This window comes from Cervus elaphus, chromosome 9 (genome assembly GCF_910594005.1).
Source record: "Cervus elaphus chromosome 9, mCerEla1.1, whole genome shotgun sequence".
Taxonomy (NCBI): domain Eukaryota; kingdom Metazoa; phylum Chordata; class Mammalia; order Artiodactyla; family Cervidae; genus Cervus; species Cervus elaphus.
In genome coordinates, this window is record NC_057823.1 from 94,489,549 (window position 1) to 94,516,860 (window position 27,312).

Here is a 27,312-nt window from a genome sequence, read left to right on the forward strand (position 1 = left end):
GCATACAGATATACTAAAATTCCACAGACAAAATCATACATTATCTTCTCTGTATTTAAAATGAATTAAAGTAAAAACTGCGATATATAATATTAAAGTAGAATGCGTTTTAATAATAACAACAACAAAAAAAAACCCTTTTGTTTATTTAAAAATGAAGACATGTTGCCACCACCTGGAATAGACACACTGTACCTTTGAGACTCTTATTTCTGGTATTTACCACTATATTCAGAAGCTTGCTTCTATTTTTAACATGTTTTTGGAAATCTTTTCATAAAATCCTTTTAATCTTGAAGGAGTGGCTGGGAGCTAACAATATGGACAATATTTGCTTCTAAAATTAATTTCATGAACATAAAAGAATTTAAAAATAAAACTCAAATTTTGACAAATATTTAATGAAGGGAAGCAGACTACCTTAGGATATACACATGTATTTTTAAAGTATTTTTTAAATGAACACTATCTTCAAACATTTGATTACTTTTGTAGAGAAAAGAATGAAATTAGAGAAAGACACAAGGGCTTCAACTTTATTTGTAACTTTTTTTCTTTTTAAGGAAATCTGAAGCCTATTAACAGAATTTTAAGATCTGCTAAATCTGAAGGGTAACTATTCACCGAATTATGCTCCATATTCTTACTGTATTTTGCATGTTTAATATATTTCATAATAAAAACAAAGTAAAAAGAAATCAGATGACCTATTTTTAATGGGAGGTATAAATTTTCTTCTAAAATAGTTACATTATATGAAACATCTAAGTAAAAAAAACAGACACTTTGTTCCAGTTTCTAAGAACAAAAATCCTGGAAGTGACTGAGTTCTATCAACTCCTGAACACAGTTTAAAGGAATTAAAAGGAAAAACAATCAAAACAGGGAAAATTTTCTATCTATAGATATGACTCAATTATATGGTTATAAAATAACTGGCTACCTCTGATTTCTACTGTGTAGTTCCTTAAAAAGATGTAGATACTAATTCTAAAATACCCAACTATAATTCTAATAAATACCCCATCCCCAAAGTGCACACACAAAAATTTTTGTGTACTATCTCAAAAGGGTTTCTGGACCCTTAATCCTACTCCCAGTTTAAGAACAGATATCAATTCAGAATAAATCTAATCCACTTCCAATTAACTAGGCTTCTGCTATCAGAAAGAGTAACTACGTCTTCTGTCTAGTTCACAACCCTCAGCTCTGAACCTGCTCCTCACAAAGGACACTAAGGCTGGGTATCATCACAGGAACAGGAAACTGTTAACACAGCTTGGGATAGCAGGAATGATGCACCCCGGGCAGATGTCATCACTGTACTCATTCACATTCGTCCCACTCTTCCGGAAACTGGTCATCACTCCATAGTTCCACAGCCTCCGCCAGAAAAATCTGACAGATTCACAAAATCAATGGGGAAAAATATGCTTACCATAACAATCTGCCATAATTTCTTACTGTAACATTATAAGCATCTCGGTCTTCTGCAGTCTGTAACAACAAAATTGCCCTTTAAAAAAAGGACAAAGCATTTAAAATTACCTATGTGCAATAGCATTCTTTCACTCTTCCTCCTTAACAACCTACAGGTTTTTGTTTTCATTTAATTATTTAACTAGTTCCATAATAGCTTATTTATATTTTATTAAATTGATACCACAAAAGCACTTAATAGATTTTAGACGGTTAAGAAAATAACAAAGTGGCCTCTTAATATGTGAAATCACTTATCATACTTGAGTTTTATATATTCCAAAAAATTTAATCTGAATGTGGGAAACAATTGAGATGATATTTTAAAGTTTGGACCTGTTTGAAGTACATAGAATTTGATGTACATGGTACACTCTTAAAATTATTTATATACTAGTAGTTTGAGGTAGGGACTTAGGAAATTGAGTGTTTTCATGTGCCTTTACCTGTTACATACAGAAAGACATTCAGGCAATCCTGAACTCAGAGAAGGGAATGAGTCATCAGGAGTCCTGAGAGGTTTAGAATAAATACGACGACGTGCGTGCTGACAGCCCACTTAGCTTCTCATGCTCAGTCTCCTCTGGGCAAGCAGGAAAATGTCTCAACAACTAAAGGAGTTGGATACTTAATAATACTTTTTGTTTTTCTGTTTAAAGATTAGCCAGGGAGAAATATCCAAGAAAAGCTTTTAATGCCTCTGATACTACATGAAAAACAACACAGTATTATAGAAATAGTAATACTAAACTACCTGTCATAGTAAAAACTATACCTGCAGTTATATTAATACCTAACTTGTAAGTTCAAGTCGCAAATACTTGTTTAAGGCAGAAAACAAGAGTGGTAATAAGTCAAAATGAGTGGTATATATCCAGGTGATTGTGAAGTGAAGTGAAAGTCACTCAGTTGTGTCCAACTCTTTGTGATCCCATGGACTATACAGTCCATGGAATTCTTCTTTTTTTTTTTTTCATTTATTTTTATTAGTTGGAGGCTAATTATTTTACAATATTGTAGTGGTTTTTGCCATACATTGACATGAATCAGCCATGGATTTACATGTGTTCCCCATCCTGATCCCCCCCCTCCTACCTCCCTCCCCATCCCATCCCTCTGGGTCTTCCCAGTGCACCAGCCCTGAGCACTTGTCTCATGCACAGCTCATGGAATTCTCCAGGCCAGAATATTAGAGTGTAGCCCTTCTCTTCTCCAGAGGATCTTCCCAACTCTGGGATTGAACCCAGGCCTCCCACATTGCAGGCGGATTCTTTACCAACTGAGCTCTCAGGAAAGCCTAGGTGACTGTGGAGTTGCCATTTTAGGCAAAGATATAACCAGTGTCAGACTCACAGTATTTGTGATTAAAACATACACCAGAAACAGGAGCAAGCATTCTAAAGCTTCCTAGTTTCTCTGTTTTGGCTTCCCTGGTGGCTCTGATGGTAAAGAATCCACCTGCAATGCAGGAGACCCAGGTTCGATCCCTGGGTCAGGAAGATCCCCTGGAGAAGGGAAAGGTTACCCCTCCATTTATGAGGGGTTTCCCAGGCAGCACTAGTGGTAAAGAACCCGCCTGCTAATGCAGGAGACCTAATGAGACGAGGGTTCCATCCCTAGGTCAGGAAAATCCCCTAGAGAAGGGCATGGCAACCCCCTCCAGTATTCCTGCCTGGAGAATCCCACGGACAGAGGAGCCTGGTGGGCTTCAGTCCATAGGATGGCAAAGAGTTGGACACGACTGAAGCGACACAGCATTGCATATTTCTCTGTTTAAAAACCCTGCTCATTGTATTCTATCAAATTTCTACAGTTTCTTTATTGGTAAGTTTACCATAGTGGTGAAAGAAATAGTATTGTGGGTTTTCATACACCTCTCCTCCACACATACGCCTCCCCTCCACACATACGCCTCCCCCCACACACACACACACCTCCCCCCACACACACACACACCTCCCCCCACACATACACACGCCTCCCCCCACACACACGCCTCCCCCAACACACACCTCTCCCCCACACACACGCCTCTCCCCCACACACATGCCTCCCCCCACACATACACACGCCTCCCCCCACACACACGCCTCCCCCCACACACACGCCTCCCCCCACACACACGCCTCCCCCCACACATATACCTCCCCCCACACACACACGCCTCTCCCCCACACACACACCTCCCCCAACACACACCTCTCCCCACACATACACCCCCCCCACGCCTCTCCCCCACACACACGCCTCTCCCCACACACACACGCCTCCCCCCGACACACACGCCTCTCCCCACACACACGCCTCTCCCCACACACACCTTCCCCCACACATACACCTCCCCCATACACCTCCCCCCATACACACCTCCCCCCACACACACGCCTCCCCCCACACACACGCCTCCCCACACACACGCCTCCCCCCACACACACGCCTCCCCCCACACGCCTCCCCCCACACACACGCCTCCCCCCACACACACGCCTCCCCCCACACACATGCCTCTCCCCACACATACACCTCCCCCCCACACACACGCCTCTCCCCCACACACACACCTCCCCCCACACACACACCTCCCCCAACACACACACCTCTCCCCACACATACACCCCCCCCCACGCCTCTCCCCCACACACACGCCTCTCCCCACACACACACGCCTCCCCCCGACACACACGCCTCCCCCCACACACACGCCTCCCCCCACACACACGCCTCCCCCAACACACACCTTCCCCCATACACCTCTCCCCACACACACCTGGCAAAATAACTACAGCCTTCAGTACCATCTAGTGACCACTTCTGTGAACTACAGAGACAGCCACACAAGGATGGCAAAGCATTTGGGATACCTTGATTATTTTTTATCTGACAGGTTTCTATTGGTTTAGGGCAGTGATGTACCTCAGAAGTTAGGCATTCAGGTTTTTTCTTTAACTTTTCAGCTAGTACCCATGAGATCAGCAGTGATTTTCTCATTCACAGACCAATGAATTTGCAGAGAAGAAAAACCCCAGGTTGATTTCCCTTCCCGTCCCTCTCCCTCGTGCACACTGCCCTGGTCCCCCAACGTCAAGGCCACTCCTGCTTCAGAACACCTGCTCTTGCTGTTCCCTCTGCCTGGAATGCTCTCTCCCTGAGGACCAAATGACTTACGGCCACCTTCAACTAGGCCAGGCCTCAACTGCCTGCTCAGGAAACCTACCTCTCACACCTGTCTCAGACTCACTGTCTGGCCTGTCACTCCTCTCTGGTTTTCTTTCTTAGCGATTGTTACCATCACAGATGTCCATTAGCTGACCATGTACCTCCCCCTGACCAGAATGTGAGCCCCATGAGAACTGAGCCTACGTTTAACTCACTGCCAAGTTGCCAGGGCCAAGGACGCTGTGTGACACGCGGCAGCAGTTCAGCAAATACTGAATGAATGAATAAATACTACACAGTCAACATGAAGGTGCCTCAAACACACACAGAATTTCTTCTCATTTCTGAAATCTCACTTCTTATCTGAATAAACACATGTATTTAATAAAGCAAGACAAACTAAATGGACAGATTTTTCTAAAACAAATCTGAGAGGGTTTTTTGTTTGGTTTTATTTTTTTTTTCTTCTCTCTCTCTCAGGTTGAGCAACAGAAACCAAAACACAGTTGAAAATTTAGAATGGTAATTTTTCACCTTCAAAATGTAGTAATAATAAATAATGAAAGGTCAGGAAAGGAATCAGAATATTTTATTTGTACCTTCTTCAAGAAAGTGAGGCTGTATTTTAGGCCAACTGACCGAGAAGGACCACGTTTAAATTTAAGGGAGCCTTTACCTTTGGTACGCATTTGCTGCTTCCTTCTTCAGTTGCAGATGTTCATTTAAGTAACCCAACATTGTGAAAGCTGGAGCATAATTCTGAATTCTCTCTGGAAATCCAAAAACATCTTTTCTCAATATGTGCATAATGGTTGTATTTGTAAAAACATTACTTTTGTTTTCAAGTTTTTCGATACTTTAAACAGTAGATTATTTCCTGAGGTCATGGGCATTGCTAGGAATAGAAGTTGAGTTTATCTTGACTGTAAAATACCAGTAATCGTTCTATAACTCTTTTAAATTATTGAGTAATACCTATAGTTACACATAGCTTCTATTCATGCTTCAAAGTTTAAATATATTTTTATTCCCAAAGGTATAACAATTTGAAATCAGAGCTCATGTTAAAACTAATCATCTGAATTATAAGGAAATTCAGTTCTTTGGCTAATCACGTAAACCTTCCTTGATTAGATTTAGCAACAATTTATCTTGGTGGTTCTGTTCCAGTTTCTATGCACTTAAATAAAAAAAAAAAAATCAGTGTTGTGCACTAGAAAGAGAGGATGATATGGGCACTTTCAATGCAGTATTTTGAAATTCTAATGTCAAAAAACATCATGTAACTATAAGGGAAGTGTACAAAGGAAAAAGAAATGCACCTGAACTATGAACTACTTAACTTGTGCTGGGAAGCAAGTCTTCAAATCTCTTATTGAACTGTTTAACAAAGTGGAGCACAATCACATCTTATGTGATAGTTAGGTTCACAGTATAAGATGAAAATCACACAAAATGATTCCTGAAAACTTTTTAAGTCATCTCACAAGGAGAAAGTAACCAGACTGAGTCAAAGTCAATGAGGAGATTCAGGCCCTTCATCCACACTCACGCTGAAGCCAACAGTCAGCGACAGATGATATCTCCACTTTTCTTATCCCCACTTTCTCATCTTTCTGCTTCTAAATTAATATACATTTTGGCCAAGCACATATAGTTGAATTTGCTAAATGAGTATATGACACAGCTCCATCAGAACTCAAAAACCTAGCTATGTACAACTGTCAGAGAAAGTTCGCTGTTATAGGCATCTGAATTTTGCAGAAAGCTAAATGTTTCAGTTCAGTTCAGTCGCTCAGTCATGTCCCACTCTCTGTGACCCCATGGACTGCAGCTCGCCAGGCCTCCTTATTCATCGCCAACTCCCGGAGTTGACTCAAACTCATGTTCATTGAGCCTGTGATGCCATCTTCCAACCATCTCATCCTCTGTCGTCCCCTTCTCCTCCCACCTTCAATCTTTCCCAGCATCAGGGTCTTTTCAAATGAGTCAGTTCTTTGCATCAGGTGGCCAAAGTTTTGGAGTTTCAGCTTCAGCATCAGTTTACCTCTATTTGTAAATCTTTCACAAATGTTTCCCATTCTGTAAGGAAACCTATCAGTAAAATTTCTGATCCTGCACTTTCTCAGAAAGGCTCTAAGAAGTATTCACTCAAGTCACTCATTTGGGCACACTGCTTAACACGTTCAGGTCTCAAAGGGCTGACGTTTACAAACAAACCGCCTTCTCCTCAAGTGCCCCAGGCTCAGTGCAGGAAGAGTATTACCAGCCTGCGGATTACAGTGATGACGCATTTCTTCTGGTTTTCAGTTTGTCTGATTTCTTCATACTTGTTCATGGGAAGAAAAGGGTAAAATTCATGTCTTAAGAACTAACATTTAATTTGGAATGAACTTTAAATTCTTTAAATTATCTCAGCAATTATTCCTATATCTCGCCGTTGTATAACAGGCGCCATACCCACGTATTTGCTCAGGACCACGTGCGCTGCTGGGACGGCATTCATCTGCAGGATGTGGTACCGGTAGAGCTCCGTGTCTCTGCTGCTCTTATCTTGCAGTGTTGTGCAGACCCAATACGCATAACCTATTGCTCCCTCAGTCTGTAAGAAAAGCTAAAGTTAACCAGCAGGCACAGAGTAATAAATCTGCCAAGAAAAATCAAGAAACAAAACAATGTACTTCAATACAGTAAACATCAGATCTTCGTCTTCTAAGTCAGCTATTTAGTACTTTTAAATAAAAGGTCACTATGATACAACAAAACTAAGAATATATTTAAATCACCTGCCTCAAACCTAAGTAAAGGAAACAAGTGGGATAAATAAAGAGGAGAAAACAGGGTCCCTCCTGATGGTTTGGTATGATTCTCAACATCATTCCCATAGGTCAAACAAATAATGACCAATCAAAAGATTTCCAAACGCTTTCATAAATAATCTAGAAATGTCAACTAAGTCTAGTGTTTATCTCAGTTTATTTTTTTTTCTTGAGTCTGTTTCTATTCTGCCTGACTACTGCATCTATTAGATCCCAAAGTCATTTCTTCATCAGCTCTTGAAGTTCTTTAATGAGAGTTTATCTGTTTTTTAAGAAAGAATGAAGAGTAGAGACAACTGCTATCATCAACATCTGACATCACCATGTATTTGTTTTCTCAACAAGGGTAGTTAATAGCTTTTTCATCAATGAATCCTGAAGAACCTTCAAATTCTTACATGCATACTGAGTTCTGTAGTGTGCCTGAAGAGATCCATGGTGTCATAACTTCCCACTGTCTCTGCAATTAGAGCCTATAAAAGGAAAGAGCAGGGTCTTAATATGTTCAAAAGGAATACTACTAATAATAATAAATGAGTTTTTGGAGGAACCAAACGTTTTTCTAGCTGTGCTTAAAAGCAAAGTTAATTTCTTTTTCAATCTTGACTACCATAGTCCATGGCTCAGAGGACCAGAATGACTTGTTAAGTGAGCCTTTAAGCTGACAGACGCTTGAAGAACTCCATCTGCAATCAGCCAGTGGTGGAATAATGCACATGAAATTCCTCAGAATCCTGATAAAACGGTGCTACCTTCTCCTTCACTACCCAGCGCGCCCCTGCACCAGCCCATCTATTCATACAGGTACTTGGTTAATCACAGGGCCACCTCAGATTCAACTGAAAAGCATTTTAAAAAGCAGATTTCACCCATAGAAATCTAGCTCCCATAGATCTGGGTAGAGTCTCAACATGTTTATTTTTAAAACTACCTCAGGAATACGTGTGTAAATCTATGGCTGATTCATATCAATGTATGACAAAACCCACTGAAAAATAAATAAATAAATAAATAAATGAGGGAGGAAAAAAATGAAAAAAAATTGAAAAAAATAAAAAATAAAAAAATAAAATAAAATAAAACTACCTCAGGATTTCAAATAGTAAGATTCTGTGACAGTTAAAATTACTTTCAAGCTCATCTATCTTTTATAAGAAAGCAGGGTTTTTTAAATTATCATGCATTAATAATCAAGAAATTAATATTAAGCTTCACTTTATCATTATCATTTTAATTAAATCTACTAGTTACCTCCTGAAACAAATTATTTGTAAGGCCAAAAATAAGTTAAAGATAAAAAAAAAATACTCAAGTGACTCTGACGACACCTGAGATCTACTGCCCTCCATCAGCGCTACTCAAAGTGAAGCCCCTGAGCCAGCAGCACTGTCCTCACTTTGGGTAGTTAGAAACGCAAATTCTCGGGCCCCCAGGGCCCAAAATCTTACATAGAGATTACTGTGGTAATGCCACTGTTCTTAAATGCTACCACAGCTAATGGGAATAGGAATTTGCCTTTTCTAACTCTGGGAGCTTCACCCATTCAATTAACTAGAATCAGACCCAAAAGCCAAAGTACAACAGAAGATACCTAATCACTGACTATGTATCACTGCTATGAATGAACGTAAAATTAAAGATATACATGCGTTAAAGTATCCAGAATGTTCACCTTCTTCACGCTCTTCCTTGGGTTTTGAGTTTTAGTAATATGAGGCATAATAAAGGACAGAAATGGTATGGACCTAACAGAAGCAGACAAAATGTGGTCCACTGGAGAAGGGAATGTCAAACCACTTCAGTATTCTTGCCTTGAGAACCCCATGAACAGTATGAAAAGGCAAAAAGATAGGATACTGAAAGATGAACTCCCCAGGTCGGTAGGTGCCCAATATACTACTGGAGATCAGTGGAGACATCAGAAAGAATGAAGAGATGGAGTCAAAGCAAAAACAACACCCAGTGGTGGATGTGACTGATGATAAAAGCAAGGTCTGATGCTATAAAGAGCAATATTGCACAGGAACCTGGAATGTTAGGTTCATGAATCAAGGCAAATTGGAGGTGGTCAAACAGGAGACGGCAAGAGTGAACGTCAACATTTTAGGAATCAGCGAACTAAAATGTACTGGAATGGGTGAATTTAACTCAGATGACCATTATATCTACTACTGTGGGCAAGAATCCCTTAGAAGAAATGGAGTAGCCATCACAGTCAACAGAAGAGTCCGAAATGTGGTACTTGGATGCAATCTCATAAACAACAGAATGAGCTCTGTTCGTTTCCAAGGCAAACCATTCAGTATCACAGTAATCCAAGTCTATGCCCTGATCAGTAGTGCTGAAGAAGCTGAAGTTGAATGGTTCTATGAAGACCTACAAGACATTCTAGAACTGATACCCAAAAAAGATGTCCTTTTCATTATAGGGGACTGCAATGCAAAAGTAGGAAGTCAAGATACACCTGAAGTAACAGGCAAATTTGACCTTTGGAGTACAGAATGAAGGAGGGAAAAGGCTAAAAGATTTGCCAAGAGAACGCACTGGTCATAGCAAACACCCTCTTCCAACAACACAAGAGAAGACTCTACACATGGACATCAGCAGTAGACCAACACCAAAATCAGATTGATTACATTCTTTGCAGCCAAAGATGGAGAAGCTCTATACAGTCAGCAAAAACAAGACTGGGAGCTGACTGTGGGAACTCCTTATTGCCAAATTCAGACTTAAATTGAAGAAAGTAGGGAAGACCACTAGACCATTCAGGTATGACCTATATCAAATTCATTATGATTATACAGTGGAAGTGACAAATAGATTTAAGGGACTAAATCTGATAGAGAGCCTGATGAACTATGGACAGAAATTCGTGACACTGTACAGGAGACAGGGAGTAAGACCATCCCCAACAAAAAGAAGTGCAAAAAAGCAACATGGCTGTCTGAGGAGGCCTTACAAATAGCTATGAAAAGAAGAGAAGCGAAAAGCGAAGGAGAAAAGGAAAGATATACCCATCTGAATACAGAGTTCCAAAGAATAGCAAGGAGAGATAACAAAGCCTTCCTCAGTGATCAGTGCAAAGAAATAGAGGAAAACAATAGAATGGGAAAGACTAAATATCTCTTCAAGAAAATTAGAGATACCAAGGGAACATTTCATGCAAAGACGGGCTCAATAAAGGACAGAAATGGACCTAACAGAAGCAGAGATATTAAGAAGAGGCAAGAATACACAGAACTGTACAAAAAAGATCTTAATGACCCAGATAACCACGATAGCATGATCACTCACCTAGAGCCAGACATCCTGGAATGTGAAGTCAAGCGGGCCTGAGGAAGCATCACTATGAACAAAGCTAGTGGAGGTGATAGAATTCCAGTTGAGCTATTTCAGAGGTGACAGAATTCCAGTTGAGCTGTTTCAAATCCTAAAAGATGATGTTATGAAAGTGTTGCACTCAATATGCCAGCAAATTTGGAAAACTCAGAAGTGGCCACAGGACTGGAAAAGGTCACTTTTCATCCCAATCCCAATGAAAGGCAATGCCAAAGAATGCTCAAACCACCGCACAATTGCACTCATCTCACATGCTAGTAAAGTAATGCTCAAAATTCTCCAAGCCAGGCTTCAACTATACATGAACTATGAACTTCCAGATGTTCAAGCTGGTTTTAGAAAAGGCAGAGGAACCAGAGATCAAATTGCCAACATCTACTGGATCACTGAAAGAGCAAGAACATTCCAGAAAAACATCTACTTCTGCTTTATTGACTATCAAAACCTTTACCTGTGTGGATCACAATAAACTGTGGAAAATTCTAAAAGAGATGGGAATACCAGACCACCTGACCTGCCCCTTGAGAAATCTGTATACAGGTCAGGAAGGAACAGTTAGAACTGGACATGGAACAACAGACTGGTTCCAAATAGGAAAAGGAGTATGTCAAGGCTATATATTGTCACCCTGCTTATTTAATTTATATGCAGAGTACATCATGAGAAACGCTGGGCTGGATGAAGCACAAGCTGGAATCAGGACTGCTGGGAGAAATATCAATAACCTCAGATATGTAGACACTACCCTTATGGCAGAAAGTGAAGAAGAACTAAAGAGCTTCTTGATGAAAGTGAAAGAGGAGAGTGAAAAAGTTGGCTTAAAGCTCAACATTCAGAAAACTAAGATCATGGCATCTGGTCCCATCACTTCATGGGAAATAGAGGGGGAAACAGTGGAAAACAGTGGCTGACTTTATTTTGGGGGACTCCAAAATCACTGTAGATGGTGACTGCAGCCATGAAATTAAAAGACACTTACTCCTTGGAAGGAAACTTATAACCAACCTAGACAGCATATTAAAAAGCAGAAACATTTCTTTGCCAACAAAGGTCCATCTAGCCAAGGCTATGGTTTTTCCAGTAGTCATGTATGGATGTGAGAGTTGGACTAAAAAGAAAGCTGAGCACTGAAGAATTGATGCTTTTGAACTGTGGTGTTGGAGAGGACTCTTGAGAGTCCCTTGGACTGCAAGGAGATCCAACCAGTCCATCCTAAAGGAGATCAGTCAGTCCTGAGTGTTTATTGGAAGGACTGATGTTGAAGCTGAAACTCCAATACTTTGGCTACCTGATGGGAAGAGCTGACTCATTTGAAAAGACTCTGATGCTGGGAAAGATTGAAGACAGGAGGAGAAGGGGACGACAGAGGATGAGATGGTTGGATGGCATCACCGACTCAACAGACATGAGTTTGGGTAAACTGGGAGTTGGTGATGGACAGGGAGGCCTGGCATGCTGTGGTCCATGAGGTCACAGAGAGTTGGACATGACTGAGCAACTGAACTGAATCACTGATTACTGATTTTATAATATGGGTGATGCTCCCACTCTTCTCTGAACTGAAAGACACAAAACCCAGGAGGTTACTCAGACCAATCCCCTTCTTCTCCAAGTAAGAAAAGGGAAATCCAGCAGTTGATAAGATAAACAATTAGTCAACGACAGACTCAGACTAGTAACTTGATTCCTATTTGCAAGGACAAAAATCTAAATTTTTCGGGTCAGGGTGGGGAGGGACACTCATAAACAAGTAACAAATTAAATATGAAGATTTTATAGAAAATGAGACAATAAAATCAAGATGATCTTTGCAAATGTTCATTTTTTTGGTAAATGTATGTTAACAGGATCCCAGGTTTATTTTTTAGATATAATAATGTAAGAGTGATGGTGTTCATAGCTTAATCATTATAAGCTGTATGACCTGGGGTACGATACTCAGGATCTCTGAGCTTCATATCCCACATACAAAGAGTCTAGCGTGGTGACCGGCACAAAGTAAGCCCCCAAATGCTCTCATTATCAGTGTTGTTTATATTAACAGATATTTATACCACTTTCTGATGGTTGGATGGCATCACTGACTCAATGGACATGAGTTTGAGTAAACTCCGGGAGTTGGTGATGGAAAGGGAGGCCTAGCACGCTGCAGTCCATGGGGTTGCAAAGACATGACTGATCGACTGAATTGAACTGAACTGATACCACTTTCTATTAACAGGTTATTTGTATCACAGGTTATAATAACTATATGTTATGTATCTTACTTGTCCAATCCAGCACATTAAATAAGATGGATCAAGGGATTGAGCCATTTTGAAAGCTTCATGAGCTTGCTAGAAAAAAATGACAAAAAATAGTCAATTTATAAGTCTAATATTAAATCACTTATATTAAAAAAGCATAAGAGAATAAGAAAAATCAGACTTGTAAACATAAATACAAATGAAACAGTGAACTAAAACTTCACTGTTTAAGCACAATTTGCACTTGCATGTGCAGCAACACTTAAAACAATGTCTTAAATACCTAGTCCTAAAAAGAATTCTGGAGGCTTCCCAGGTGGCTCAGTGGTAAAGAATCTGGATGCCAATGCAAGAGACACGGGTTTGATCCCTGGGTCAGGAAGATCCCCTGGAAGAGGAAGGGGCAACCCACTCCAGTACTCTTGTCTGGAGAATTACATGGACAGAGGAGTCTGGCACTCTGCAGTCCATGGGGTTGCAAAGACTTGGACACAATTCAGCAACTGAGCATGCGCAAAACAGTTCTGGATACAACGGATTTCTCTACAGGCTTGGGAGTTCTGGTCCTCAATGAAAGGGCACCGCAGGTGTCTACCTCTTGGTCTGCAAAATTTTCAGTCAATCACCCAACTATCTACTAAGCCACAGGTTTAATGCAGGGCTTCCCAGGTGGCTCAGACGGTAAAGGGTCTGCCTGCAGTGCAGGAGACCTGGATTCAATCCCTGGGTTGGGAAGATCCCCTGGAGAAGGAAATGGCAACCCACTGCAGTATTCTTGGTTAGAGAATCCTTATGGACAGAGGAGCCTGGAGGGCTACAGTCCATGGGTCACAAAGACTCAGACACGACTGAGTGATTACCACAACACAGGTTTAATGGAAATACTTAGAGAAGACTGTATCTATTCCCCTCGCCTTGAACTTAACTGGGAAGATAAAAACTATTACTAACAACCAGTGAGGTCTGAGAACTGCTAGTGGGTGAAAAGGAATGGTCAACATAAATCTGCACTAAGCATTTAGGAAGCTTTCAAGACACCCCACTTAGACACTTAAAATCACATCACATGTTTTTTTCTTTTTTCTGCTATGAAGAATAGCTTATTATATGTTGCTTTACACTGTTTTTCCCATAATCTCTGCATGGCTGGATATCGTCTCTTCTTCCTTATGAGACCGTAGGCTCACAGGCAACACTACCATAAAACCACAGTCATAGCTTATTGACTAAAACTTTGCTTTGCTTAAATTTTTAAAAAATATTTTCACATATTTTAAGATTCAAATTAGTATTTTTCTTCACTTTATTTACAGTCCCCCAAAGCAGTCTTTGCAGAGACTTCATGTATCCCTGAGAATATCACTGAAGCTATTTTAAAAGGATGATATTCAATATACTGGCTGAAACACAAAACAGTATAGGTGTGCTATTATCTACAGATCCATGGAAATTTCTGAAAGTGAAAGTCGCTCAGTCATGTCCGACTCTTTGCGACCCCATGGCCTGTATAGCCCATGGAATTCTCCAGGCCAGAACACTGGAGTGGGCAGCCTTTCCCTTCTCCAGGGGAATCTTCCCAAGGTGGGGATCTTCCCAGGCCTCCCACATTGCAGGCGGATTCTTTACCGGCTAAGCCACCAGAGAAGTCCAAGAACACTGGAGGGTATAGCCTGTCCCTTCTCGAGCAGATCTTCCCGACCCAGGGATCGAACTGCGGTCTCCTGCACTGCAGGCGGATCCTTTACCAACTGAGCCTCCGGGGGAGCAAATGAGACCTGCAGACAGGCTCCCCATCACTGTAGCTCCAATTTCTCTAACATACAACTGTTTGAGTATAACAAAGTATACCGTACATATAAAGGGATTAGTATCTGTTAAAGGCGAATCTAAATCACCAAAGCAAAGGTTAAATTTAAGTTTCTAGAGAGTACTAATCATTGCCCTTACTTCATCATCTCACCCCTAAGACATGTATGAAAGATAAAAAGAAAAACACCCAAATAATTCATAATAAAATTGTTTTACTCTCTAAATGAAAATACAATATAATTATAAAACCAGAAATTTCTTGGGACATGGGAAGGAAAACAAATCTTATACATTCAATGTTCAATATAGTAAAGGAAATGCTATCCAACATCTAGCATATCAAGGAGAATGCTACATAGATGAACAATGTGCAAAGTATTTCTCCACAAGAAGCTGAGTTATTATGAAGAGATCACACATAGAAAACATTCTTTACTTAGAATACAACAAAGCAGACAATATAGTATTTACCTCAATTTTTTCATTTGCAAGGTATAACACTCCCAAGTTGGTCCATGCAACTGCATTCTAAAAAACAAATAAAATTAGGTCCTTTATCTACATGGCAGTCTCAGAAAATTAACACTAAATTTTGATGTTCTTTTTCACAGACAGAGACACAGAACACTCACAATTTGTTCTGACTGGATTGATTTGATGAAACAGTGCTGAGCAAGGGCATAATTTCCAATACCTGAAAAATACAGACTTTGATAAAACTGAACTTTATTGTCTAAAACAATCTAAAAATATTGAAGTGTTAATTCAATTCTTACCACTATAACATGAAACTACACCAAGCGCATTCCAGTATAAGTGATTATTACTGTCAAGTCTCACAGCTTTTTTTAGACACTGAAAAGTAAAATTAGATACATTTTTATTTCTTGAAATATCAACATTTATATACAGATGAATGTGAATTTATGTGAAAACATTCTAGTATTTACTTTATCAAAAGCACCTTTCAGAAAAGATCTTAATTTTTTTAAAAAAGTTTATAAAAAATTTCTCAAAATCATACATGCATAGATTTCTCCAACAACTCTTGAAGGTCATCTGAGTTGCTGCCTGTGTCTGCTAGATGTTGTGCTTGGCGATAATAATTAATTCCAAGGTCACACCATGTATTAGATGTAGACATCAGTTTTAATGCACGACCGTAACATCTATGGAAACATAAAAGTGAATGTTATATTTTGTTATGACGTTCTAATTTAATTTGAATGTCATCAAATGACCATCTTTGTAAATTACCTTCCTCCAAGATGGAGGAGCTCATTTTTCTTTAATACTTGTTTTCCTTCTTTCTGACCTAGAAGGACTCCTAAGACACTGACATTCACTTTAGATGGTGAGACAGCAGAAAGACTGGTACAAGCGTCCCCAACCAGCTTCCAAAGGCAAGACACATCAGCTCGATGTTGCAGAGCCCTAAAAAAAGAAACTGTGATGCTTAAAAATTATTTCCAAAAAGTATGGCATTTATCTCTTTCACTGCTACATACAATTAAATCAGGAAAAGTGTACATGGTTCCTTAATTAAATGCAGCAAATGCTTTACTGAATTTACTAACCATTTTATATCTTATTACCTCCTTTTTAAGAAGAAAGGAAGAGGGGAAGGAGAATGAATTAAGTGACTGAAACTGTGCAAACATTTCTTTGGTACTCTTTATCATTTTTCTTAGAAGCAGCAGAAATCCCATAAATAAATCAATAAATTATCCAGGACTAATTTACCTTTAATACTGGATCTTTTAAATTATACTTTTTGTGTTTGTCTATTTAAACAAAAACCAAACCAGTAAAGTGCCTAACTCTCTCTTAGTTGATTATCATAAACTTAGGTTTTGCTTGATCGCCCTCAAATTTAAGAAAAAGAACTAGCAAATGTATAACATAGCAAATATATTTGGTGATCCAAAGGAGTTTTACTTTCTGAGTTCAAGAATATCAAAAATCTAAATATGAAAGTATGAAAAGTCCCTATCTTTTGAAGGAAGTTAAGACTCAGTGGACAAGCTCAAAAAATAAATAAAAATATTAATTATGGTGACAAAGGGCACTTCTTTTTAAGAATGAGAAAATCTCAGCTATTCATTTCTCTGCACTTTTCTCAAAATCTTACAAATAAAACACAGCAATTGCACAATTAAGCCAAGTCTCAGTAATCAGCCATCACAAACAGCTATGTTACTGGCAGATGGACAAGCAGATGGAACATTGTTCATAGCCTTTTCTACTCATGGAGTCCAGCCAAAAATCATTTTCCAATGTCTTTCTGAGAAACAAGATTAATTATTGCAGTCATCACTGAAAGCCCAATGTGAGGATCAGGAGGAAGGGCAACATTATTTGTAGCTCCTCTGCCTAAGTATCTTAGTGCAGTTTCCAAAATTGACAGCATGAAAGGTGAAAACAGAGGAAAAAAAAGAAGAGAATCACTGGCAGTTTAACAACCCAAACTCTTAACTCCTTTTAAGTTCAGTAAAAAATAAAATATCTGTAAAGTGAAATAACTTCTATTGCCCTTACACCAGAATTGAAGTCATGTGAACATTCAAGTATAGAGGTAAATACAAACTTGGGACTATCTATCACTTTAAAAGTTCTATATACCAAAAAAACAAAACAAAACAAAAAAGTTCTATATACCTACTTGTAATTAGTTGTGAGTGCTACATGGTATCCAGAACAAAATTCTCCACTCAGAAAGGCAGTATTTGGAGCTGAAGCATCACCACTCAAAGACTCACATTTACCCTTAAACGCTAGTTCAAACAAATTACACCCTCTTCACAATACCATCCTCTATGCAAAGAGTTTTAAGTGTTATGAAAGACTTGAAAAGAAACTACACAAATCAGAGGGAGAAAAAAGAGTGAAGCTTTCACTTCAAATTTGGTTCATATTCAAAGCAAATCAATTCGAGAGCAAGGAAATCAATCAGACACAGGAGAAGTCAAGTAGGAAAAGAAAGTGAAGCACACTAAAGATGTTTAAGAGCAAAAAAACGTAATTTTGCGTCTAACTTGTGTACCTTTTACAGCCATCTATCACAAATAACATTCCATTTAAATACTGAATATAGTTCCATAAAATAACCAGATTTGCTGAAACATTTCTTCTTTCTTGTTATTAGATACCACTTTTTTTCCTACACAGATTCTCTCCAGGAACAATCAGACTGCTACTTCACCTTTAGTCCTACCCACAAGTCTAACATAGGCCCTAACTACTGAAGGTAAAGCCAGATATACACCTAAAGTGCCATTTACCAACCAGTTCCAATTAGACACTTGTACCTCTAGGTCTCCTGAAAGAGAACAGGAACACAGTGGTACCCAAGCTGCTGCTCCACTAGCTGACTACTTCTTCCTTCCCACTCTTCTCTATGCATCCAGCATTTGAGCTGCTTAAAAGCAAGAAACAGTATCTGTTCCCCAGTGCAAAATCAATACAATATGTATGCTGTAGAATTAATTGGTTAGTCTGTCATTCTTTATGTTTGAGATTCTGAATAATGACTGCTATAGCTAATAGGATAAACAGAGAATGATTTTCTAAATTTGGCTTTATTATAATACTAAGAAAATAAACACAATAAATAATAATACTAACCGAGTAAAATATTCCAGTGCTTTCTCTATGTAGTCTACAGCTTTCCCATCAAGATAATCGACTAGAGCTGCTTTTGCCAACAGGAGGTGGCATTCACCCAAACCTAAAATCAGGTAAGTTTGCAGTTGTTAAAATATGTAAAAGAAACACTGAAAATGAAAATCAAATAAGTTTATTGGTGTACTGTAACAGCCGCCCTCCAGAAGACAAAATGTAATGGCATTTTATAAAAAGTATCTTTGAGCATGGTCTTGCATACATTCATTGAAGAATTCAAATGGCAGGGTTCTGTTGGAGCAAACATGTGTCGAAAGATAGTATCTATGGAACCTACGAATTTTCATGATTTTGAACAAATTACTTACCTCTTAAAATCTTATCTTTGAAAATGGGGATATCACTTAATAATATCTAATATGATGCTACTACCCGCTATCACGTTATTATCATCTGGTGTCATGAAAAACAAGATTTGATCTCTCTACATTCAAAACATTCATTGGGCTTCCCTTGTGGCTTGGCTGGTAGAGAATCCACCTGCAATGCAGGAGACCTGGGTTCAATCCCGTGGTTGGGAAGATGCCATGGAGAAGGGAAAGGCTACTCATTCCAGTATTCTGGCCTGGAGAATTCCACGGATTATATAGTCCATGGGGTCGCAAAGAGTCAGACATGACTGAGCAACTTTCACGTTCATACTATAAAAATTAAATGAAATAGTAATTTCCTAAATTGCCTAGAAAACATTTAATAAATGTGAATTCTCCTTCTGTTAAGGAATTTCATAAAAATTTTTTTTAAGGGTTTCATGGTCTAAGTTGCATGTCACTTATAACACACAGTACTTCTGAATTAAACTCCCCACTGATTCTTTTAAAAGGAAAAGGAAATGGAGGAAAGCAAATACAATGAACTCCAGTGCTTTTTTTAACGGTTAGAAATAATCATTTAAAAAGTAATTAAATATGGGTGGTGGTGTTTTACTTGAAATTACAAAAAGAAGGAATAGATACCTATAAAGGAACTAAAATTAATTTAGATAATTACAAACAATGAAAATTGCCTCTAAAGTTCAAAAACTGAAAAAAATGAGGTTCTATAACTTACAAAGTAACTAAAACCTATTATGATATTCTGAGGATATAGTGTATGAATTATCAAAATACAAGAGTAGGAAAATTCCTGTTTTAGAGATCTAATTTTTAGATCCAGTACCTGTCATGCTATTTATCTAAAAGCTGTGTCTGTATCATATTACTATTTGTTAACTGTCACAAAGCAAAGTCTGACCTTTCTAGATTCAGACCTATGTAACAAGCTATCCTATAAAAGGCTCTTCCTGGACACATGTGACTGACTAAAGAAGTTCTTTTCAAGTTACTCAATACATTGAGACATTTATTCAAGGATTTTATACTTTGGCATCACAAAAAGTCAAAGGAGCTTTTAAAAAGCAACTACCTTTCAGAGCAGGCACATAATCTTCTTTCTTGTTAATGATCAGCTGGTACTGAGCTACCGCCTCCTTATATTTGCCAAGGGTTTGCTGTATTGCTGCCACCTTAAACACACTGTAGATGGACTCTGGGTTCAGCTCACTGGCTTTTGTGAAGGATTTCAAGGCTGTTGTATAGCCACCTCTGCTTAGGTATGCCTCTCCTAATGACTCCCAGCAATTGAAGTCCTTCGGGTCTGCCCTTAATGCTGCCTGTAAACTAAGAATTTCAAGAAAGAGTAAGAGAAGTAATAGTGATAAAACTACTTCCACACCTGAAAGGAAAATACAAAGTAATTTAGCTGAATCACACATATCCATGGTTTCCCTGATGGATAAAAGGGAAAACCTGTATTTATTTAAAGCAGATATACCTGTTCCTTTTATGACATAAATTTTTTAATAGTATGAAATTTTATTGTAATTTTGGAATGAATAAAAATATTTTTTTGAAGAAATGTCCACCATAATTTCTTTTCTTTGACTGTGTGGGAAAACTCCAATTTCCTATCCTACCAGAACAGGTATACATCTTAACATCACAGTCTATAAGCCCTCACCAAGAAATATGAGAGTTGAAAATGGGAATAACAGGCATACTTTTAATTTTGGATCAAATTCCATATCCATGAAAACTTTAAATGCCTGTATTCTAGGTACTAACATAAATCAGAAACAACTTTGATTCAAACACATTTTCTTTACACAGTTCAAATCAAACGACTACAAGTGAGCTGCCCCAAATGCCCTTTGAGCTACTAATATCTCTCCTGTCCCAAAACAATGCTTGTTGATGTGAGAAAAACAAAGATACTGACCTTGGCTTATTATCACTCCTTAAATTTATACTGAGAACCTACTATACACATGATACTATTAAGACTTTACTTGACTGGACATCTCTCTCTCCTTAACACGAGGACATTAGTTAATCCAGTTTTGTAATTCCAGTGCATGCAGATAATAACAGCCAATAAACCATAAATAAATTTTGCTACTTCTTCAATTAAAATACAGTCTGGTGGACAGCAACTTGTCAGTTCATTTTGGATACAAATGGAGTTTAATTTAAGGAAGCATTAGGCTAACAGAAGTTAAATATAGAAAGGTGCCTTACTCAGCCACTGCTTGGGAATGCTGACCAGCTTTCAGATAGTATAGGCCTCGCCTAAGCCAGGCCCACTTTGCCGTCCCAGCACTTGCCTTTTGAGTGACTGTTGTCAGGATAGCTAAGGCAGTTTCCTAACAAAAAGAAAAGACTAATGTTAGAGATATTAAATATTATAAAAAATACTGAACATTTATATAAACAGATATATTTTCATTTACCACTTCTGATTTTTTAAGCTTAAACTGGTATATACTGAAACCACACACTTTCAACATTAAGCAATTCAGTATCTGCCAAGAAAAATTTACTCAATTTATAAGCAGTGGCACAAAGACTTCTATAGCATCTAAAAATAAAAAATAACTTTCAAATACACATATAAAAATATTTCTACTTCTATACTCAGAATAAAATAAAAGACAAAAGTGTTTAAATTATTAGACATACCATCTCTTCAAGCTCAACACTTAAGTCAACTGCTGCAGCTCCAGATTCTGCATCGGTGTCATCTAATTCAAAAGCTTTCCTATAACATCCACGGGCCCTATTTTTATCACCTACTACATCTTTGTAATAATGACCTAAATAGCAGAAAACTTTGCCCATGTATGTATCCAGTCTGGCAGCCTTTGGGAAAAAAAATGATAATTACAAAATATTGAAGTTTGTTAGGATGGGTCCCTTTAAAAATACACACACACAAATACACAGATTAAAGCAAAAAATTAAATATACAATATGCCAAAACATCCTTTAACATAAGATTAAAAGCAGACATGAAAGCTAGCCATCACTACTTATAGAAAAGTAAGCATAAAAATACTATTTCTTTGCTTTAAAAAATGTGAAATTTAGTTATTATTTCATCAATTTGACTATATGAATCAAGATAGGGATGCAAAACTTGTAGATGTTACACACCTAAAATATAAGTTAAACATGAAGCAGTATGTAAGACTCATAAGCTGATAAAAGTAGACTAGAATTACCTAAAAGCAATATTGTTTTCCAAAGGTAATTATGTTTCATTTTCTATAACATGTGTTTCTTAAATAAGTAACTTTTACATTTTTATGGTTTAATTTTCTCCTTGAAAACCCATACAACGTTCTCACAAAACCTTAGGTGTGAGAGATGGAACACAAAACAAACAATTCAGTAAAGACGAATCTTAAGGAGCTAACTTATTTGATTATCAATATTCATGATTTTATAATGAATCCATTTCAACTAAGAACTAAATAATAGAATGTGCTACCTTCAAAAAGTGGGTAAGAGCCTTTGTTTTATCTTTTCTTGTTTCTTCACCCATGGACCAATATGTTAACCCAAGTTGGTAATGATATTCAGCAACTTCAGCATCTTTCTCAAGAGCTCGCTGAAAACTAAGTCACAAAAGGGAAGGATGGAATATTTAGATAGGGAGGTAGGTAGGTAGATAATTTAAAAAATTAGGAGACCCCTAACTGGAACACTGGAAGTTCGAGTGATTCAAGGATGCCAAATTTGAAACAAGCTGTGGCTTCCTTGGTGGCTCAGTCGGTAAAGAAACTGCCTGCAGTGCAAGAAATCCAGGTTTGATCCCTGGGTCCAGCAGGTCCTCTGGAGAAGAGAATGGCTACCCACTCCAGTATTTTTGCCTGGAAAATTCAATGGACAGAGGAGCCTGGTGGGCTACAGTCCATGGGGTCGTAATGAGTCAGACATGACTAAGCAATTAATACTGGGATTTAGGATTTAGATCATGAAGAAAAAAAAAAAAAGATTTAAAGAAGAACTTAAAACCAGTTATACATACTTATTGAACATTATGATTAGCTAGTAAGATTTCAAAAATCCACCATGAAATCTTCCATAGTTACTGTGCTATATAAAAAAAAATACATTTTTTAAAAATAGTAAAGCTTACAAAGATCAAATTTATGCAAAACTAAATCTTTATCTGGACATGAATTTGAGCAAACTCCAGGAGACAGTGGAGAAAAGAGGAGCCAACAATCCATGGGGTGACAGAGTTGGACACAGCTTAGCAACAACAAAAACAACAATGAAAATCTTTATCAAACTCCTTCAGTTCAAATTTTCAAGAAATAATAAATTAAGACATGTCTAGATTTATGAGCAATCTAAAGATATCCTCACCATTTTTCTGCTTGTAGATAGTCCTTTTTGGTAAAATGAATCAAAGCCTCCAGGGCATGAGCTTCAGTTAGGTCAGGGTAAGAAGAGAGAAGGTCTTCCATAATCTATAAAGTATACATCTATCAATTCCATATCCAGACAAAAATAATTTTTAACTTAAAAACTCAGCTCAAATGAAAACACCAACCTTTGAAGCTTCATCTAATGAGCCCTTGTTCAGATAGGCCAAGCCTTTGAGAACCAAAAGTCCTGGGATATTATTTGCATCAGAAACCTAGAAAATAATTTAAAGAATTGCTGTAAATCTCCCACAACACAATGCAGCAGAGTTTGCTTTAACTAAAGAATGACCAATGCATAAAGACTCGGATAGAGGTCCTGATTTCTATCACTATTAACACTTTCATTCTTCGTAATCTTCTCATTAAAGAAAATTAGAGAATAGCATAATAAACTCACATCTACTTATCATTCATTTTCAAAATTATTAACTCAAAGTTAATCCTTTACCATCTGTGTGTCTACCCATTTTATCAAACTCCTGCTTAGATTACCCCCAAATTATAAATTTTCACCTGATACTTCAGTATCTATATCTAATAAATAAGTTTATTTTTAATAACATACTACCATCATAAACATGTATGCAAAACCAACAATACATCCTTAACACCATCAAATAATTAGCCAGTGTTCAAATTTATCATTTGTCTTATAAAATATTTAAACAATTTGTTTTAATCAAATCTAAATAAGGTGCATACATTTCAACTGGTTGATACGTCTAAGACTCTTCTAATTTACAGAGTTCTCTTCCATCTCTTTTTTTTCTCCCTTACTATGGAAAATACAGGCCACTGTCATTGTTTCTCAGAGTATGGCATTTGATGAATGCATTCTCATGGTACTGACATGTTACCTGATCCCCTGTATCTTCTATAAATCAGTAGGTCTAGAAGATTGATCTGATTAGGTTTGATGCTCTGGCAAGAATACTTCGTTGTGTACCTGCGCCTGATTATGTCTAGTTGTCTTTTTTCTCATGATGTTTTAATCCATTTCAGACTGCAAAATAGTGATTTTCCGATTCTATCATTCCTTCTTTCCTTACTCAATGGCATAATTCAACAAAGAGAAGATTTTCCTCCTCTCATTATCTCTTTGATTACTCTGAGAACATTTCATAAGGGACACACAGGGTACTTCTTTCTTTCTAACTGGTTCCTTAGCATCCTTCAAAGATTCACTTTATTGAGGATGTTTCACTGATTTTTTTTGCTATCAACATTAACATAAGGATTTAAATATAAATGATGTCTTTTAATCTACTGCAGTTACTAGTTCCCAAAGCATTCCCTCTTTAGTCAGCAAAAATCAGTTCATGCTAGCTCCTGAACCCTTCTGGGATAATTCTAACAGCCTTTTCTAGTTTCTTTGATTTCCTGCATTATAAGATGTTCTGGGCTCTTCTTGTTCATTTTCTGTCTCAGACTTGGATTTTACCAGTTCTTCCAGAAACTCGTATTTTATTGTAAAAAACAAACAAAAAAAACTATGGAAAGACATTTCCAAAGCATTCACACAAAACACACTGTTGGGGGAAGACAAGAAGACAGGTAGAAAACAAAAAAATAAGATACTCGGTCTTGAAGGATTCTGACAGCTGTTCTGATTTTAAAGAAATACTATGAAATGCAAAGCCGTTTGAAATATACAAAACAAGGACTTTTTTTTATAAAAATTCAAAACTCTGCAATATACTGAGTGATATAATGTCAATTTTACAAAAAAAACAGCCTTTATCTCAAAAATATCTTTAAAGGCACCATGAAGCTACTAGTGAGTGTCTTTAATAATTCTTGTCAATAATCTATGAAATATTATCTGAAGGGCAAAATTTAGAATTTCAAACTAATAATTATCAAGTAGTGATAACCCCAGAGGGCAAAAAGTAAAAAGGAGAATAAGGGCAAGAATGAGAAAGAAGCTGCACCATATGAAAAGCATTGTAAGCACTTAACCAAAAAGCGAACAAATAACCTGAGGCGTTTCCAAGCACGTAAATAACCTACAGAAGTGCAGATTCAGTGGATTCATACCTCTAACACAGAATTTTTCTAAGTAACTATTTGTGGCAAGGAGAGAATGGTTGATGCCTGGTTGACCAGAAGCTAAATGTTAATAACAAAGGGAGAATTCGATGATAAGACTACCTGATCAAGAGTACGAATTGCTTCCTCTGAAGATTCATAATCTGAGAGTTTAATCAAAGCCTCTGCTTTCAAACGAAGACAAAGATTCTTCTGATGCAGTCTGCCACCAGACACACCAAGGTTATCTATATTCTTCAGAGCTGACAAAAGGAAGGACATCTGAATGAAGACAACCAAACCACTTCACTTTTTTTTTTCTTTTTAAGGGTAACATAACAAATTACAGATATAGTAAGAATAAAATGTTGAAACAATATACATGAAGAACAATTCAAAGCTAAATATAAATTCTTCCCTGAACTCTTTATGAAAATACCTGAATTTAAAACAGAACAGATCAAAATTTAAAACCTCTATCTTCACATAACATATAATAAAACTGAACATCCTGAAACACAACAATGGCTGTCTATAACTGCTACATAACAGACGTTAACCCTTAGCCAAAGCATCTATCACAAAAATAGCCCATTAAAGATAAGGGAAGGGTAAAGAAGCTGAATTAGGATGAACCATGGTAAATTATTTCTTAGCTGCAGAAGCAAGGTCACCAACTAGGTAAGAGCAGCGAATCGCTTCACTGATTTCTGACACCCACACCTGACCCATGTGAACATATTCAAATAAGCTCTAAGATACCTCTCTCCTTAATCTATTATCCACATTAGAGGAATCAAGAATCTACCCTGGAGTGAAGGTTGTAGGACACACCAGAAAATTCCCTATTGCAAAGAAAGAGCATCACCACACAAGCCTAAACTGACTTCATCAAAATTCCAAGTAACTTTGGAAAAATACTGTCAGTTTAAAAATAAATATAATAGTAGACATGCATACAGACTTGATGGGCTTTTTTTGACCTCCCCAATAAAATTTAAATTAGCTGTCAACTTAGAATACAAAATAAAGCACCACCATCGTTTTTCTTTAAGATGAGAAGCAGCAGGGTTGGCCACCCTTAAAGATGGCAGAAATACCTTGATTGCACGAAAGAACAGCTTCCTTAGGTTTATGCATTCTGACTTGGGCTTCTGCCAGATGATACCATCCAGCTGTGCAGAGGGGGCTTTCCTTTATCCCTAGGAATATAACAGCAAACACGAAGTCCAAGGTTTCCATTACTACAGAGGTGAAGAACCCCACCACCCACTCCCCAAATCAGTCTCCTCCCCTCTCCCTTGTCACCCATATCTAACCAGTCACAAAGTCACACTGATTCCATGCCCATCACTTCAGTTAGGATCTCCATCATCCATCTCAGATCAGTGCAAGTGCTTGCCCTCTACTCAAATTCATTCTCTACACTGCAGCCAGAATATTTCTAAAAATACATATGGGATTATGAAATCCCTATACTTAAGAACTTCCGACGGTTCCCAGTTGGATAACACACAAACTCCTTAATGAGGTTTGCAAGGCCCCTTTCCAGCCTCAATTGTTGTTTTCATACTTCATTTTCAAATCTCACTGAATGACCAGGAGTTCCAGGAATACCAGCTCTTCTCTCACCTCAGGCTATTTCAACTCTTGGCCTAAAACACCCTTCCTACTGCCAGGTTTTCCATTTGTCACTCAGATCTCAATTTGAATAAAAGTTCATCCAGAAACATCATACTGGGTAAGACTAAATTAAAGCCTCCTAATGGCATCACCGACTCAATGGACATGAGTTTGAATAAACTCCGGGAGTTGGTGATGGACAGGGTGGCGTGCTGCGATTCATGGGGTCGCAAAGAGTTGGACACGACTGAGTGACTGAACTGCACTGAACTGAAGGATGGAGATATTATGTTTATTTTACAGATAAAAACAATAGGACACAAAGAGTTTAATGAACTTTCCTAAGGTCTTAAAATTTGTGAATGGCAGAATTGGAATT

At 37.9% G+C, this 27,312-nt stretch overlaps 1 protein-coding gene across 5 annotated transcripts in view; it reads right to left on the bottom strand.

Annotated features, from left to right (window-relative positions):
- TTC37 (tetratricopeptide repeat domain 37) overlaps window positions 1-27,312 on the bottom strand; it is a 96,374-nt gene that overhangs the window by 41,804 nt on the left and 27,258 nt on the right. For all 5 annotated transcript variants that reach the window (XM_043913631.1, XM_043913627.1, XM_043913630.1 and 2 more), the window contains 19 exons: window positions 26,411-26,512; window positions 25,434-25,573; window positions 23,408-23,494; window positions 23,221-23,324; window positions 22,337-22,463; window positions 21,526-21,705; window positions 21,085-21,209; window positions 19,934-20,187; window positions 18,473-18,575; window positions 16,106-16,282; window positions 15,873-16,017; window positions 15,625-15,703; window positions 15,481-15,542; window positions 15,320-15,376; window positions 13,061-13,129; window positions 7,853-7,927; window positions 7,096-7,237; window positions 5,312-5,405; window positions 1,439-1,516 (listed from right to left, as the gene is read on the bottom strand). In XM_043913631.1, the coding sequence (XP_043769566.1) occupies window positions 1,439-1,516; window positions 5,312-5,405; window positions 7,096-7,237; window positions 7,853-7,927; window positions 13,061-13,129; window positions 15,320-15,376; window positions 15,481-15,542; window positions 15,625-15,703; window positions 15,873-16,017; window positions 16,106-16,282; window positions 18,473-18,575; window positions 19,934-20,187; window positions 21,085-21,209; window positions 21,526-21,705; window positions 22,337-22,463; window positions 23,221-23,324; window positions 23,408-23,494; window positions 25,434-25,573; window positions 26,411-26,512 (2,200 nt within the window). The remainder of the gene's footprint in view (window positions 1-1,438; window positions 1,517-5,311; window positions 5,406-7,095; window positions 7,238-7,852; window positions 7,928-13,060; window positions 13,130-15,319; window positions 15,377-15,480; window positions 15,543-15,624; window positions 15,704-15,872; window positions 16,018-16,105; window positions 16,283-18,472; window positions 18,576-19,933; window positions 20,188-21,084; window positions 21,210-21,525; window positions 21,706-22,336; window positions 22,464-23,220; window positions 23,325-23,407; window positions 23,495-25,433; window positions 25,574-26,410; window positions 26,513-27,312) is intronic.